Raw genomic sequence first — 18,047 nt, 5'->3', positions numbered from 1 at the left:
AGAAGATAGGAAAAGGCAGTAAAAAAGAAGAGAAGAAAGAGGAGCTCTACTAAAAACGTGCGTTTCGTGTTGTGGAGCTCCCAGCAAGCCAATACACCCTAAGGTCCTAATGGTCCCATCAGACCGCTAAACCGATAGTCCTATTGGAAGTGTCTGAAATTACGGCTCTGGTGGATTTTTCGATCGGGTCAAGATATCGTTCCCCCGTGTGATGCGAAATATGATAAAATTAGTGTCTAGTTTTGGGAAGTATGACGCCATAGTGTGGCGCAACGTGCACCCGTCTAGCTTCATTACTTCTCCGAGGCACACTTCCGTCTCCAAACTACAGTAAACTGATCGCGGTCTTTCAACGCATAGGGGGGGGGGGGGGGGGGAGCGGAGACCGGGAAGGTGAGCGCGCTGTTGCAAGAAGACAGACGGCAGAACGCTCGATGACGTCACCTGCCCTTGAAGAATCCGAAACTTGGGAATTTTGCGAGTTCTTTTGGAAAATTCGTGAAAACTTGATGTCGCTTTTGTTTTGGTTGATTTACAATACGTAATAAATTAAATGTTTCTTTTTTTAGACCGTAATGGGAATGACACTCTCTAAACAGATACAGGAGAAAGACTTACTAAGAAGGTCAGATAACTCTCACACATGATGGTGGGTGGCGTACTTACTTACATCATATCATAACTGAGTTGCGCAGAGCAGAAAATGGCGGCCGCGCATAACAGTCTCATGAAACGTAAGGACATGAACACAATACCACATTATGCCTATTCATGTCAAAGAAATAGAGAAATGAAGGTTAGGGTGATAACAATCAATTGTGATGGTGTAACACATTTGCAGTAACCCCGCACGACAAAAAAAAAAAAAAAAAAAGAAAATAAGAGATGGCATTGCAAAAGAATAGATTAGTGTTTCGTTCTCTAAACCTAATGACCGAGACCTTGCAGAAGTGATCGCTTCTTACTCTGTACCTAAGAGCGCAAGGCTGAGGCACTATTTACTGGACGTCCTAGCTGTCCAAGAACGGCCTGCCTGGTTCGGTGTGTATAGCCATTCGATCGAACAGCTATTTGTATAGGCTTAGTATGACCCCGATAAATTGCTATTACACTTAATGATACCGTTAGTCAGGAACGGATTACATCCACATAAGAAGGCAGGAGACGCTCGAACTAATGGGCTGTGATGGTCGGTCAGACCTTTCTAATTAAAGCTGCAATTAGCGTGAATTCCTGGGCGTCATCAGTCCGAACATCGCGGGTTGTTGGAAATTGCATTGTACGTTTACATTCTGTCTCGTACCACCTGCCGTACGGTACCAGTTGTGCGTAGCAGGTGCTTTCTCGTCAATAACGGGAATACGGCCCTTTCCTACGCGCCCTAAGGAGTTGAGGAAACGTATATACGGCGCAGACGCTGGCAGTCTTTGTACGGTACTTGCCCACAGTGATAAACGGAATGCAAAATTCGGACGCGTTGCGCAAACATGAGATCACTCGTCCTCTATGACAAAATTACTTTGTCCGTTGTTAAATCCAACCCACTAACGCTCACCCATAAAACACGTCTATCTGTCAAGCTTGACTACAAGGCGCAGAAATTTGGTCAACAATTTGCTGTGCAACGCTCGCAGAAATACAACATAACCAAATTCGGAATCCACTTGCAAATCGTGTGGCAGATCCCAAAAAGTAAAAAGGAAGAAGAAGAAGAAGAAGAAAATAACTGTCTTACAACTGTTCGTATAGGAAACACCTTTACTGTAAAATATTAACAACTGTTTGTGTGACACTTCATGAATTCCGGCGCGATGTGTTTTAGAGTGAGGTATGCGCAAGAAATGGCGTTTAATCGATAAATTTTACACGTGTTCTACGCGCTTTATCCTGCAGTTCAGCAAAATGTCGCTTCGCAGACGATATAATTATGCGTCTTTCAGAACTGTCGTCTGCTTCGTCGTCGGCCGCCTGTCGCGAAGTCAGACTCGCTCGAATATGGAAACACGTCGTACGTATAAAACCATTTTTTTTCTCTCTCTCTTTCTCTATAATTGCATTTTCTCGCAGCGCGTGGCATCGGAGAAAGTGTAGAAGCAAATTTCGAGTATTCGTTCGTGTCCCGTTGAAGAGCGCTGCCAGCTGCTCGCATTTTGAACGTTCCCACATCCAGCAACGGTTTCGGAATTCAGATATGACTTGTGCGCAGCGATACGTGTGGTCACAAATGTTATGAGCTTGCCATACAAGCACAGTTCAATGCACAACCGCCTCCTGCTTGGGGTTTCCGAACGTCGAAATGCAAGCATATTCCTGAGCCGCCTTGCTCTTGATCTTCAACTTGTATACGTCATTGGTGCTTTGTACATAGTAGTGCGGAGTAGCGGTGCCAACCTCAGGAGATTGCAGGTCGTGTCACCATGCACGCGGAAGAATGGTTGCCTAGTGTTGCGACGCACCGCACAACGTATGGTGTCATGTCACCGACAACTACTCTTTCGCGGGAAGTTGTTTCACGAAACAGTTTCCACTCCGTTCTGTTTGGTATACCCGCAGCGAAGACGGCACGTTATGTAACCGGGCGCCCATGTGCGGAGGCGGACCCGAAGGGCAGAGAGCTCCCTGTTTTCTGCGTATGTAGGTCAGAAAAGTTTTCAGACGAACCGATCTCTGGAAGCAGCATGGAACAGGAATTTTGTTGTTGTTCCCTGACCCCTGTCTGACTGCCTCCGGCACGAATGATCCGGACCCAGGATCACAACTCTAGTTAGACAGTCGTATTGCCAACTGTAGGACGGGAAAAGCGAAAACTTGCCCACATCACACTTCAAAAATAGTACAGCGTTCGCCCTAAAAACGAAAAGCAGGATCAACTACTGCTGGGCAGTTAGAGAGTCGCTGTGAATAGACCTCGTATTGCCAACTGTAGGATGGGACAAGACAAGCCTAAGCTTTCCCACATCACGAAGCGCCACCTGTGGCACGAAGGGCACGCAAGGGCTCACGGGAACTTGGAGGACATTAGAGGGGTACAAGACGGCCTGAAGCGGAGGTAGAGGAAGAGCAACAACATTCCCGCTGTGCGCAGCAGCAGCGTGAGCTGGGGAAACCATAACCGAAGTAGACGACGGAGCACTGTATCTCAAAGTTCCCATATGCTGCTTTGCGCCGCGCACTTGGTGGCGCGCGCATCTTTGTAAAATCGTCTGTTGTTCAGAAGCTCAATGTACTCTTGGGAGAAGCTTACCATTTCGACGGAGCCATAGTGGCGTCTGCTGAAGACCCCTCTCCTTGCAGCAAGGTCAGTCGATGAGGAACTGTGAAAGAAGAAATAAAAAAAAGGTCAACTCGTGTTTCGACTACGTCTATTGTGAGAGCGCAGTATGTCTAACATTCGCTATTCCCCGCCAAACGCTCCAAATGCCTCTCCGTGTTTTTTGAATGTGGGGTCAACGCACACGTTATGGCGTATTGCAAATGGCCACGATTTCGTCAGCTGAGACGTTTTATAGTACAAATTAAAGAAGAGACAGAAATTGAAATTAGTACTCTGTTTTTCTTTACTCTTGAAACAGAGATTCGCCGCATAGCACGCTCCTAGCTGACCATCATCCAGAATGTCGCCGTTCTCTTTACCTCATTCGCTAAAAAACAGGTTGCGTACGTCTTTTTATGACACTTGCACATCTTTGAAGACAATGACCATCGCACATGTGCGTAGCGCCATCTGGCGTGTAACGTGTGAACCCGTTGGGGAACATTGGCTCCAATACTCACTCAGAGGTTGACACGTTACACGCTAGGTGGCGCTACAAGCACGTCGAATGTTTCAACGATAATTGAAGACTGCCCATGTGATAAGTGTAGGTGACGAGGTTGCGTGAATTCTCGAACAAGGCAAACGACCCTCGCTTATCACAAATCAGGCTATCATTCTGTTCAGTGGTTACCCGCCCTCAGCGTGTTACGTGGTGAAGTTTCGTTTCACAAAGGATGCATTAGCTATATTTTTTTTTTCCCTGCGCGATAATCACGGTGATACTATGCTCCCAAAATATAATTTGGAGCAATGTTTGGAGCATCGAAATATGCATTATGAAGCACTTCACAGGGGAACACAGATGTAACTTGTCGGAGTACTTCAGTACTAGTACGACCAACAACAACAACTTTATTTTTGACCTCGGAGAGTGGGGAGTTTAATCGCCACAGGCGATACTCTACCCCATTGCTGGTGGGAATGGGGGGAATAAAATAACGAGCCCCTTCACAATAACGATCGAAGTCCGATGGTGTCCAGAAATGTCAGAAGAGCTTTGAGCGCAGAGCGTTGCTGGGCTGGATTGGGCCAGGGACCAAGCAATTTCGATAGGGAGAAAGGGCGAGAGTCCAGCTGACGAAGAGACTCGGAGAGTGTGGTTCGGGAAGGTTGGTAGTGAGGGCAATGAAGAAGAATATGCTCCAGATCCTCAAGAGCACCACAGTGGCAGCAGGCGGGAGAGTCAACTTGTCTCAAACGGTAACGCCACTGAGCTGTAAAGGCCACATCGAGGCGCATTCGGTGGATTAATGCAGCATCTTGACGAGAGGTGTTTCGTGGCATGCGGAAAGCGAGCGTTGGATCAACTCTGCTCAACATAGAGGGGGGAAGAATGTCGGTTGTCCGTTGGCGGGAAGCCAGGGGTGTCACTAGGCGTCGCAGAATTGAGTGGCGGTCTCCTTGTACGGTGTAGTTGAACGGTGTAGTACGACAAAGCCTTGCTTTGGCTTCGCATAACCTCAAACGTCTCCATTTCCCTTCCAGCAGGCACACTTATAGGTCCCGCTTTGTAACTGCTGTGCGGCAATTGCCGTTTGAAATAAAATCACGTGGAATTACGCTTGGAGAAGATTCTCAGCAGCACAGGAACGCACCCGGAGATGACTGATGACGAAGTGAGATTACTTCGTGGGACCGCGTTACGCGCGAAAAAGTTTCGCGCCAGAGTGTGCTCACGCCTGGTTACAATGCGAAACTTCCCGATGCGAAAAAAAAAAAAAAAAAGAAGGAAAGGAAAAAGTAAGGAAACAGAAAAAAAAAAAAAAAACGTCGACATAGAGGTGGCTGGATGCGTTTCATGCGAATTTCCCAATTTTCTGGCGGAACAAAGCTACGCGCGATCCGACCGATGCATGTGTGCTTGAAGTTGCGAGAACGTAATCTGCACAACCGTTGCAAACGGAAAGCTCCAATTTGCGACCTGCATTCTAGTGCACAACACTCGTTACCTGCAAATCGGCAACTTCTCGCCGCCAGGTTTAGAGCAGTTTGGCGCAATATCGCAGATTTCTATCGGGATGGCGCAATAAATCTCATTTGGCGTAAAACGGCGCATTCTGCGCAGGAGATGGAATCACTGGCTGTTCCAACTTCGAATTTTTCCCACAGCCGTTCATAGCTTGTCGGTGAGGCGATCTTGGAATAATTGATGCATTAGCGTCGCATGCGGCGTATTACCGGTATCAGATGCGCTGTTTCGTATCCCGGTCTCATTATGGATTGCACCGCATGTCCCACGCCCGTGTACCTCTTCAATGACTGAGGCCGCAAACGCAGTCACGATGACAACGCTCAACCGAAACTTGCGGTGGGAGGGAAGATAAGAGGGACAGCGTATGTGGGGCCACGTTTCCAAGCGTAATTCAGCGAGACGAACGTGATCGAAGCGCAGGTATTGCCCTCGAGCAGGTCCTGTCGTTTCCGGCGCTCGTTCGTGGTACGCTGAATGTGAGCGCGGCATATTATAGAGCATGATCGGGCTGCGAGCGAAAGAAAGAAAGAAAGAAGGAAAATTACCCTTAGCAGAGGTCTCGAAAGGGATATGCGGCCTCTGACTCTGTATACCTGTTTTCGCTTGAGAGACAGAGATAGAGAAAGAAAGCAATTCATACCAGAGTGCGCATAAAATGTCTTATACCTGACAGAGGTACCTGCCTGTCAAGGTTCACCGAAATGACGTATATCAAGCTCCCGGTAATTTTATGTTCCTACCAGAAACTCAAATAGAACTTGGTGCACCAAACACACTATAGAAGTTTGAAAGATACTGCACGCACGCACGCACACGTCGACGACGACTTTGATCGGACACGTGAAAACAAATACCGATGAATCGAAAGTGAGAAAAATGAATAAATAATAGACAGAATCGCTGCGAGGAAAATCTAGATTTTCGAGACTGTTGCTCGCGGTAAACATTTCCGGCGAATCTTCGTATTATTGTGAACACAAGCACTGCGTACTTTCGAGAAGAGAAATAGGGAACGAGAAAGGGGGCGAAGAAGGAAATTACACTTAGCAGATGTCTCGAAACTGATCTGTGATCTCTGTATACCTCTTTTTGCTTGAGAGACAGAGATAGAGAATGTATATACAGATGTTTTACAGAGGCAATATTGCAGAATGCAGCACGGGAGGATATGTTAGCCGTTTTTGTTTTCCTAAGCGATCTTGAGTAGCCGGCTCTCGTAATGCATGCCTCTTGCTCCATTGTTTTCTTTGCTTATCAACACAACTCGTACTGGGTGTTACATGCGCAATGGAGGAGGGGATATGTTTATTAAGAAAAAAAAAAAAGGAAAGTAAAAGCCTAGGTAAAGAGCCGGCGCGCTAAAGAAAACGTAATAAAGAAGACGTAAAAAAAACGGAAAAGAAGAAAACGAAAGAAAGAAAGAAAGAAACACTATGACAACGTCACGTGCAGTTCATTTTAGGGATGGAGGGACATATTGTGTGAGGTATAGACTACTTTATAAAAGCGATAAAAATACACATGGCGCACACAACGAATTAAAATTTAACAACAGACATTGACGTTTCGGAGCCTATGCAGATCACTTCATCAGAATGAAGCAGGAGGCGGTTACCCGGTACTATTTTTACCCCGGTATTTTTACCCCGGTACTATTTTTTACCCCGGTTTAATTCGTTGTGTACGTCGTGTGTATTTTTATCGCTCTTATAAACATGTGTGTTCCCGGCGTTTATTCAATCTTCAGTATAGACTACTATGCGCACATTCTTTCAAATGCGTATCGTACAAGGCAGAATGACAAAGAAGAATAATTATCCTAATACATCTAGTAGCTGACGATGTACTGAAAGGAAAATAATAATATTCGACGCGGTGCCAGTACAGGTCATTCGAACAATGGCTATTAAGTGGGACAATGCACCGGTAAATGTTTCCAAGAACAACAACAACAAATAATGATGCTGTAGGGTGTGTCGCCGCTGAAGCTGCGGTAGCCTATGCCATTGCCCATGGGTTGCAATGAATGATGTGAGGGTACGTGGAATGTACAGGGATAATAGTGCGAGGGATTCATGTTCTAAATGTTCCCGAATACTTCGGTGTATTAATTTATAAGCACTTGCACAGTGGTTAACACTTCAACCTGCATCTTTCCAATAGGCGCGTTTACATGACAGCGATAAAAGTCAACTGGACGAGACAAGCCGAGATATCCTCGGCATGTAAACCGGCGTACATCCACTTAAAATAGAAGTCGACACAAGCCGCTACAATGATGTGGTTCAGACGACAGCTGTCCACTGAAACTGGTCATGCAACTTTTCCAGCAGGTTCCCCTAAACTTCAGTCAAGCGCTGTGCGACAGTCCCAGCCGACTGTCATGTAAACCCTCGCCATCCGACGTTGGCGATTGGTCGACTGGGGCTTTCAGTCGATATATCAGTCCACGTAAACGCAGTTTATTGTCTAGTTATCTTACCGCAGTTCCGTTTTGCACCGCAACAATTTTGCGGTTCTTTTTCAGTTTCGTGACAGCTAATCCTTCCTGAAACTCAGAAGACTTTACGAAAGTCGCACCTTCACGTTCGCGGAACGCTGTACAGCGTCGATTAAGTGCGGTTGTGCTGAGCAAGGTATCCGAGAGGGCCGCGAAGGATTTTCGATCCACGGCCGTACATCTCGACGCAGTCTTATTCCTGGGGCTCTCAACCCGATCGAAGTGAAATACCGGCTGCAGGGTTGGGAGGAGCGTTCAAACAAACGGCGCAAAGTAATCGATGGATCTTTCTTGTGCACCACTTTCTCCCCTCCTTCTCCGCATCATCACCTTTTATTCATCGCTGGTGGTTTTCATGTGTCGAATGGAAGTCATCGTTCGGATGCGAAGGAGTAATACTATATTGCACCGAGGAATAGCATGCCCAGCAGTAAGCGAAGCAATTCGAAAGAGGAGGTAGCGTGAACGCGCGCGTTCTCGGCGTTAAATGGGAGCTCTCTGCCGAGCGAGTCTGCATAATTTGTGAGTTGCGTTAAATATTACAGTGTGTTGAGTAGGTGCGAAAGTAAGCGAATCCAAGTTAATTGCGTTGTAGAGGTACGACAGATTATTACAGTGGAGAATCCCCGCGTCGGCCAAGTGCGCTCATTTCCAAGCGCGTGCGCTTCTCGGGAGCGAATTTAAGCGAATAGACCTCTCCCTGTTTGTAAATAAATTACGTCATAGTGTTCAACAGCGCCACCAGTTTGGTAGAGTTGAACTACGCTCAAAGCTAGGGGGGCGAACAAGGTCGCTACCGAAAGCTACGGTCTTGAGGGGATTACGAAGGTCCCTGAAAAGGACGCGACCTTCGGTCCTACTTTTCTTTCAATAGGAGGCAGCGAACAAGTGCCCATTCGTGGAACCCAGCCATCCCCTTCCGATTTGTTTCGGTGTCAGTCTGTCTACCAGCGTCATGATGGCGTTTCTCGGGTGGAGGTCTATTTGATGGGATGTGGATGGCGAGTCTACGAGAGAGAATATGATGTCCAGTAGGACTGTGGAGATTTTCTAATGATTTTGCAACCGCTACGCGAAACTGAGTTGTAGACATAGCTCCATTTTGTTTACTTTTTTTACCAACCCAAATTGCCAGTTGTAGACATACGAAGTTGCTTCGTTTCGTATCAGTCGAATAAAAAACGTCATCTGCATTTGGAGCTTAATATAGTTCTTCTCGTCTGAGAAATGTCGTTCCCCCGAAAGGTCTTTTTTTTTTTGCTGGTTAGTGCACATTTAGGCTGTCAGAGTTATTATGAAAGATATCTTTATTCGTAGACGTGCGCAGAATGCTGGAAGAAAAAAGGGAAGCGACTATACTTCGTCGGCGCGCGCAGAACCACATTAGACACAAAAAATAACAACGAACCAAGTTGTATGACCTGTACTACTTAACTAAATAAGTCTAACATACAGTAACAGATGTCGGCGGCCGGTTACGAAATTTGTTCGCGACGAACGTTCCAGCGCATGTCAGAAATAACGCACGCGCCATTCATCACACAAACTCAGCGCAACGCGGACGTGATCAGTCCCTACGTCACCCCCCCCCCCCCTTTTGCGGACGTGATTTCAAGACCATATTTTTTTATTGTTTTCGAAATCATAAAATACGAGCACTATATTAATGTAACCCAGAAAACGAACCAAATAGTGAGTGTATATACATGGAAAAATCGCAATTCCACCCACGGTTCGCGTTGCAGTTCTTTTACTATATAGAAAAATTATTCTGTAAAGAATCGCGACATTCACCAATTCTATTCTTGAGGTCTTTTGCAACCATTAATCTTGTCCGTAAAGAAGAAGTACTCTCTGACAACGGACATGAACAATCGGGAACGTCTTAGTCGTCCGCAATTTCAACTACACATTCAGGGAGAGGAGAATGTGGAACTACACAGCGTGCAATTTAAGCGTATATAGCATGCCGAGCCGAACCAGTCTCCGGGGTCGCTTCGTAAGATTAGACACTCGGGGGGAAAAACCTTTCGAGGATAGTATTACTGCTGCATTCACCGGCCGCAATCTTACCTCGTTCGATTGGGTTGCTTGGGGATTTCGAAAGTTTGCAATTTCGTGAGATCAAAGACCATGATCCGCACGAGTAAAATACACAGTATGACTTCTCGGGAAGCAGAGTTCGGCGGTTTCTTAGAGAAGAATATGCTCCATCAATCCTTATGAGGTCCAAGGAGAATGGAGGAACGTTGTTATGCGATATAACGACAGTCTTGTTATTATTATTATTGTTGTTGTTGTTGTTGTAGACCTTTGTTCGCCGTGTACGCGACGCAAGATGAATGTTAGAGAAAGCATACTGTTTTGGGAACATAATGTGACGTTCATCGACAATTCCTATTTTAGGATTAGGTGCTGTGAGAGAGCGGACAATTTGGTTTGTTGTTGAAGTCTTGAAGACATCACAAGGACTGCTAAGATGCAGGTTAAAATTTTGAGTAGTGTAAAATAAAGGGGACACTTGAGGCGGATTCACGCGACCTAGTTACGTTCGCTTCTGGCGGGGGATGGCGGCACCGTCGGAAAATTGTTTTCTGTGTTCGGCTTTCCTCCCGTGCGCTAAGGAAGTTTCGCTGTTTACAAACAGAAGGCACAACCGGAAGCTGTCTAGGGTTCTCAGAGTCAGCGGCTACATGTGGCGCCACGCCCGTCACTCATTTGAGTTAAACCCTTTCACTATTTGTAAACAGTGAAAGGGTTTAACTGAAATGAGTGACACGGCGTGGCGCCACATGTAGCTGCTGACGATGGGAACCCTAGCAAGCTACCGGTTGTTCCTTCTGTTTGTAAACAACGAAATGGTGGGTGTCAGCGTGCATAACATGCTAGCAAACGACAAAACCATTATTTTCATACGCAGGGATCTGGAAAACTGCAGTAAGTCTGTCGAATTCGTTGATTGCAATCAATTCCTAGGCTGTTACTGTAGCGAATGACGTCATTTTGGCCCAGATATCGCGGCCGTGCGTGCCGAGCACGACCTACTAGATTATAACGACCACGTCACAATCAGAAAACCCTATGAGGAGCCTGTCCGCACGATCCGCCAGGGGCGCTACTGATCGGCACAACACGATTGGACGATGGAAATTTGAATTCTGAACGCGCAGAAGCGTGCGTACGACTACCGTAGCAGACGACAGCGATAGCCCCTATGAAAACGCGTAGAATGATGATGATAATCAACCTCAGAATGAAACATCTGTGGAACGTCCACCGCTTGTACAGAAATACTAAGGTAAGCTGAAGTACAAAGTATTGTAGAAGTTGAGGAAGCAATAACTGGGGCGATTAGAAGCGCCACCGCTACCTTCCAAAAATGCGGCGCATAGAAGGGGTGCGCCTGACATGGTCGTTATAATCTAGTAGGTCGTGGTGCCGAGGGAAGGGATTTTACTTAAGTTCCCCCCCAAAAAAGAAAAGAAAATCAGTGAATCAAAAATGTGTCATTAATCTAGATTGTCTAGAACTTCCCTAGAACTCATTCAGCATTTAGCATTCCCTAAAACTCGAGAGGAACACGCCTGTACCTTCTTTCTTAAGAACTTGCTTAAGAAGTGAGTCCGTCTGTAAAATAAGAAAACAAAGAAACGCAAGCAGTTGGTGTCGAACCTACCATGGCTTTGACCTAGCTACAAACAGAAATAAAATTGCTGAGGCAGCCACCACGAAGGGACTTCTAGCCTCGAGGTGTTCGTTTCCCCTCGGTGGTACTCGCCTCAGCAATTAGTCCTCCTTTTGTAAATTAGGTTGTCCCTCCACAGTCCCCACATACATACCACTGTATGCCCCACGCATGCAAGCTAAAACCCAGCTTGAACCAGTGCGTGAATGTTATATATATATAGGTCCAGGAAAGTACAAAAAGAAAACAAAAATCAAACGGCCACGAGGTTTTACAGTTGTGGAAGGAAAAAGGCGCGGACAACAGATTTTAGGGAAGTTATTAGGAACACTAGTTTATTTTATAGGGAGAAATTAAAAGTTAAATGAAAGAGTGTCGACATTTCGACAGTGACACAGTCTTCATCAGGACAAAAGCTGCACAGCGGTTACAGATTGCTTAAATAGGTTTGGTACATGACGTCATAATCGGTACAAGTGCGCCACGCTAATCTGTTGTCCGTGCCTTTTCCCTTCCACACACATATATATATCCTAAACCACACAAAAAAGACAGTTGAACGCTGTCCTTGAAAACCACCGCCCGCATCTCAGATTTCTGAGCAAAGCACGTCTTCAAACTCCCACGAAAAGACAGTAAGAGGGCGTGCGCCGTTAGAAAAGTAAAAGGGCCAAAGGAACACTGTCTTGAACGTCTATAAATAACCCGAAAAAGCTGATGCGGCTTGTCTGTCAGGGAGCGGCGCTTCTTGTTGGCCCCATAGGAGAGCATTAATATCAACCGCCTCTGCTTCCATAGACAGACGGACAGTAGAAAAAAAAAAGACATTAAAACAGATGGCGAAACGCAACGAGGATTGAAAGCAATCAAATAATATGGAAGAAGAAAAGGAACCTCCTTCTAAACATTGACCACTTTTCGTCAGCGACATACCGGACAAAAGACAGAGTCGGTGAAAGGACAGGGCAGAGAAATTATGCAGCTGAGGCACTCCTGCGACTAATAGCAACAAAAATAATACAAAAGAGGACATGAGGGTGAAACGCCTAAACTATAGTGATGAGGAGAACAGACGTACACACAGACGAAGTCCCAAAGTTTGAGACTTTGTCTGTTCGCGTCTAGTCTCGGGGGGGGGGGGGGGGGGTTTACAAGCCATCATGTATTCTAGTCACGAGCTCGTTTGCATTTAGCAATTCTCTCAGAAAATGAGAGTCGAATGCGATGGATAAAGACCGCGTAAAGAACGTAAATATTTTGGCGGGTTTAAAACTCTGACGGCGTCGAGGAAAGAGGAAAATTACACCTGCTAAATAGTAATACGAGAGCGGAGGCTGTTTGTTTTTACTTTAAATTTCGTGTTAGGGCCGCGAAGCAACTGTGGCTATGAGCGGCGTTCAGAGAGAAGACAGCAGGAAGGAGTGCGGTGACAAGAAAGGGGGGGTTAGTATTCGTCCTGGGCCGACTTCAAGGGGAACTGTGCCGACATTCGTAGGGGAAGTCTGCCGAAAAATGCAGGAAAAACCCCCAGACAGCGCAGCCGGTGCGGGGATTCGATCCTGCGTCACCTCCGAGTCTCGGCGTGGTAAGCACTAACCACGCCTAACCACTACGCCACGGGATAGGTAATAGGGAATGGTAAGTGCTTTGCGCTTAATATGCGAGTCGATGCAGGAATAAAGATCTAGCTTTGACCGATGGAACGGTGCGACTGATCACAACTTCCACAGTCGATTGCTGATTGGATTGGATTGGATTGGATTGGATTTGAGTTAAGAGCGATTGTGGCTCCGCAAGCGTCGACATAAGCTGGAAGTGTGACGAAGCCGGCTATATACTCCAGCTCACTTAGCTCACTTGTACCACTAAGGGGTAGTTAATAACACAGACCATCAATTGGGTTGATGGGGTTGATTATGATGTAACGAAAGCATAACGAATAAACCGATGAAATATGATTATGAAATGGTTAAAGCAGCACATGGGCGTGCAAGATTTCAATAGGACACCGCTATGGTTCAGTGTTCTATGTTCCGGAAATATTTTACCACAGTCCCGAACCCCAATCCAATCCCTTTACCTGGGTGTCCCACAGTCCGAGTGTACTAGGAACACACAAAGGCCGGGAGGATATGTTTATTAAAAAAAATAAAAGGAAAGGTTAGCCAGGCTGGCTGTTCAGTGCTGCCAACTCCGACTGCATTTAGCTGTAACTATACATATCCCCCTAATGTTGCGGTTCGCGAATTTAAAACGGTCCAGTCTGTATCGGCGAACTTAACTTCGAGTCAACTTAAGTGCACACGCATTTAGCCATCATCATTTTGAATGATACCATTATCTGCCCCGATTTGTTGAAAACGGGAGGCGTACGCCTTTTTTGTGACAATTATGAACGGCATAAGTGTCATAAAAAAAGGCGTACGCCTCCAGTTTTTAACAAATCGGCGTAGATAACGATACCATTCGAGATGATGGTTTGCTATAGGAGCGTGCTCTGCGGTGAAGTTCATTTTTAAGAGTGTAGGTGGTAATTATAGAAGTTACCACCTTTTCACAGTGCAGCATGTAGTTTCCTCCTTACCTCCGTGGACACTCCCACAGGCAAGGAGAGAGTGCCGACAGCTATATATAGCTGTCGGCACTCTCTCCTTCTCAGAGAACGACGGTTTTGAACATGCTGAACAAAATTGTCGAGCTGCCCGTTAAAGGCTCAAATCTCCACATTTTCTCTTATGATGATGATGATGATGATCACCATCATCATCATCTCTGATAGGCTTATGGCTTTGTTACTTTTGTGTCTTTCTACGGATGCCTACTAATTTCCTCCTGCCTTCCGAGGAACATTATTGAACGTTTGTTTCCCCTTGTGTAGGAGCAGTTCACTAAATAATTCCGAGCGTTCGTGCGGCTCAGCGTGTATACTGGCTCTCAACATGCTGTCGTTCATTGCAACCGGCTTCCCGACAAAATAAGGCACAGTCATCTCACCATCGTCAAGAAACCCGTTAACAGAAGCAATGTGGGCGAGGGTACATTCGTGCGACAGGGTTCCGCCTAGCACAGGGTCACAAGACGGATAGGCACTTCATTATTTAGAACGGGAGCGACGTCGGACGTATCTGACGTTGCAGAGGCATTAGCCATTCAATGCATTTACGCATGCCTTATTAAGGAAGGCAGCCCTTCCATTATTGAGTATTCTGTCTCGAAGAGAGAGTATGAGGGCAAAGGCGTATGCGGTAAAAAAGTATACGGAGCATTATGGAACGAGTTACACCTGGTACTTTTTTTCAAATGCAGAAGCTTTGGCTTCGATCGATGCATTCGCAGCATAGTGGAGCACGACAAGAAGCTTGAAATTTGGTGCACGTCGTGGATTGAACTAAAAAATAATACGCGTGTCATGCTTTCGCGTGACGCATAAAATAGTGTAACAATATAAGTACCAGGCAACAAGAACTAACAACTACATGTCATGACGATGAGTGAGGAAATTTACCACAGCACCTAATTTATTAGTGCCAGATGCAAATCATAAGGATTCCTAAGACTCGCTTTATTCGACGAGGCGTTTCTTACGAGAGCGGAGCGACTGCAACTTTCCAGTACCTTCCCATTGGCAGCTGTGAGCGTACGGTATCAAGCGATTCAGCGTATCCGAAGATTTTGTTGCACTATACGTAAGCTGCTGTTTTTGTTGCCAGATTATATTGAAAGCGAGGCTAGTCAAGCTGCTGCTTGCAACAGCTTTTTTTCTCGCCCTACATGTATGCGTTTTTATACCTTTGTCAGTCAATAAGCTCAAACTGAAACTGAAACTCAAAATACGGGCAACGATAGAACCATTCCGGAGCCGCTTCGAGCAGACCCCATCTTGTACATTTGCGACGTGGTCGAAATGTCGAATGATTGCGAAATTCACTCTGTACATACATATTACATATACGCGCAAGTCGAAGTGACGACCGCGCAAGAAAAAAAAAGGAAAAAAAGTAGGACTCCTTGCGCGGCTTTGATCGCGACAAAGAACTCGGCCCCAAAGCAGAACATGGCGGCACGTGTGATGCTGGACTCCCCGCCAGCGAAAGCGAATATATAGTCTGAGAGGCTGCCAACATTATTAATGTTTCTTTTGTAGACACACAGAGCGGGGAGCAGAATGCGATATGGAGACCGCCTGGTTGCTGCCTATATAGCGTTAGCATGTACTCGAGTGCTCGCTCCATGGAGTGCGCACCCAATTTAGAAGTGTGGGAACAGCTGCAAGAGCTTCGACTGGACACCAGCCTCGCCTGCAGATTCCGGGCACGCAACGGGCTCCGAGACTGGAGCACGCACGAGCTCGCACATCCGTTCTTTTCAGCGGTGCGGCCACTGCGCGCGCCGTGCATCATGTGCGTCACACGGGGAACGCGACACGAAATTGCGGGAACCTGATATTATTCCCAAGAGGAATGGTAGCTTAATTGACTACGGAGGAAGAAAAGAGACAACGTTTCCAACGGTAATTACTTGCTGGAACAGAACAGGAAACGGTGTGCTATGGACTACGCGATGATACCGAAGATGCCGCTTAGGCCGGTTTCATATACGACAGTTTGTGTCGTCCGTCGACTTCAAGAATAGAACAATAAAGGCAATCGAGCTCTGTAGGTTCCAATGGGTCAAGTTTAGGCTCCGTTAAAAACATGGATGAAAAATACGCCCGTGTGAAACCGTCCTTAAGCGAAGAGCATGTCCCAAGCAGCACATCTTGGCCCATTATCGGCTGAACACTGGCAATACCGGCCCAATATTGGATCAGTATTGCCGATATATAGCCAATATTATCAATCTTGGACCAGTATTGCCGATATATAGCCAATATTATCAATCTTGGACCAGTATTGCCGATATATAGCCAATATCATCAATCTTGGACCAGTATTGCCTACATATGGCCAATATTGGACCAATATATTTTGCTGCTTGGGCGTCTAAAGCAGGGGAATTCGTTTCATTCTGTGATTACACAAAGTGGCGTGCAAACGTGCTCATCCCGGTGCGCGCCGATACCAAAATCATAACCACAAAGCCGATGACATGTCCTATATGGAACTGCCTCCAGATCCAGATATCCAAGCCAATGACGATTTAAAGTATAATTCCCATTATTATAGCGCATGACATATTCGAGACGCAGTAGCATTCGCCATAGACGACCCTCTGTTTACAAACATGTGACGTCTGGAGAAGACCAGTTCGAGCTTATATTTTGCTGTGGTGGGCAAGAAGCAAGAAAACCGCGTCGGCTGATAAAGCTGATAGTGTCCACCAGCATGCTTTGCGCGGCGGCGTTACGTAATCAATGACGTTGGGGTGCGGGTCGTCTATCGACAACACACCAATGGCTTACACGTGTGTTGGGAGAGAGATCCTACACTGTTAAAGTAGAACTTCACCACATAGCACGCTCTTAGCCAACCACCATACCGATATGATATCATTCTGTGTCATGATTTGTTCAAAACAGGGGGAGGAGCCTATCTGGGACAAGCATAATTTGTCCGAGATAGGCGCCTCCTCCCATTTTCCGTAGATAAGGACACATAATGATGTCATTCGGAATGACGGTTGGCTAGGAGCGTGCTATGTGGTGAATTCTGTGAAGTCGGCCCAGGACGCACATTTCCCCAGGGCGTGAGTCGTGACGTTGCCCACATACGTGAGGCCGACAACGGCAAGCCCTATCACCATCACCACCACCACCTGTTTTAACAGTGTACTGAAGAGGATAAGTACCCATCGACGTGCACAGAAAAGCATTCGCAGTGAATCCAATCCGCGCGCCACTTTGATCGCCAAAAAAAAAAAAAAAAAGAAGAAAGAGAAAAGAAAGAAAGAACGAAAGACGTGACACGCCCACGAATCCTTTGCAGCAAGACGTCGCCCATAAACGCGAGCCTTCTCCAAAGCATACCCGCCGTCGAGGCATCTAATCGTGTATCTCAATATAAGGAAGGACAGTTAAACAGAAACGAAACCAAGATAGCGCTGATAGAGTGTCGGAGCGAGCAGAAACGTGGAGCGCGTCGAATAACAGAGACAGCTGGTTTGCGGCACCGTTGACACTTCCCCGCTGCTATACCTCAGATATCGCATTCCACTCCGTGCCCGATTTGCGAGGCTGTCGCGCCTGGCTTGGCCGCTATAGCCATATCTCGGCGCGGCGCTGAAATTAATAACGTTTCGTCACAGTTATTACAGCCGTTGGGAGAGATTTCATGCGATGGCACGATTGCATGAGCGTTTTGTTGACAGCACACGTACACCCTCTTTTCGGTTCGTTTTTCCTTCCCTGGATCAATTATATGCACTTTTTAGTTGTTGTTGTTGTCAGATGCATGATGGCGAATAGCAGCAAGAAGACAAGGACATAGGTAGAGGTAGACAGGACAACTGCAGAGTCTCAACTGAGGTTTAATGAAAGAAAACAGCATCTTAAAATACCTATACCAACCAAATACATATTCCAACTACCCCGAATTGTTCCTTTAAGATGCTGTTTTTTCTGATTAAACCTCATTTG

The 18,047-nt window shown here is 46.3% G+C and overlaps 1 protein-coding gene across 7 annotated transcripts in view; it reads right to left on the bottom strand.

Annotated features, from left to right (window-relative positions):
- The window catches only part of LOC135368686 (GTPase-activating Rap/Ran-GAP domain-like protein 3), a 487,058-nt gene that overhangs the window by 60,627 nt on the left and 408,384 nt on the right, over positions 1–18,047 (bottom strand). For all 7 annotated transcript variants that reach the window (XM_064602133.1, XM_064602134.1, XM_064602135.1 and 4 more), the window contains one exon: positions 3,245–3,314. In XM_064602133.1, coding sequence (XP_064458203.1) covers positions 3,245–3,314 — 70 coding nt within the window. The remainder of the gene's footprint in view (positions 1–3,244; positions 3,315–18,047) is intronic.

Source organism: Ornithodoros turicata, chromosome 9, assembly GCF_037126465.1.
Source record: "Ornithodoros turicata isolate Travis chromosome 9, ASM3712646v1, whole genome shotgun sequence".
Classification (NCBI taxonomy): domain Eukaryota; kingdom Metazoa; phylum Arthropoda; class Arachnida; order Ixodida; family Argasidae; genus Ornithodoros; species Ornithodoros turicata.
This window is presented reverse-complemented; position numbering and strand designations above follow the sequence as displayed.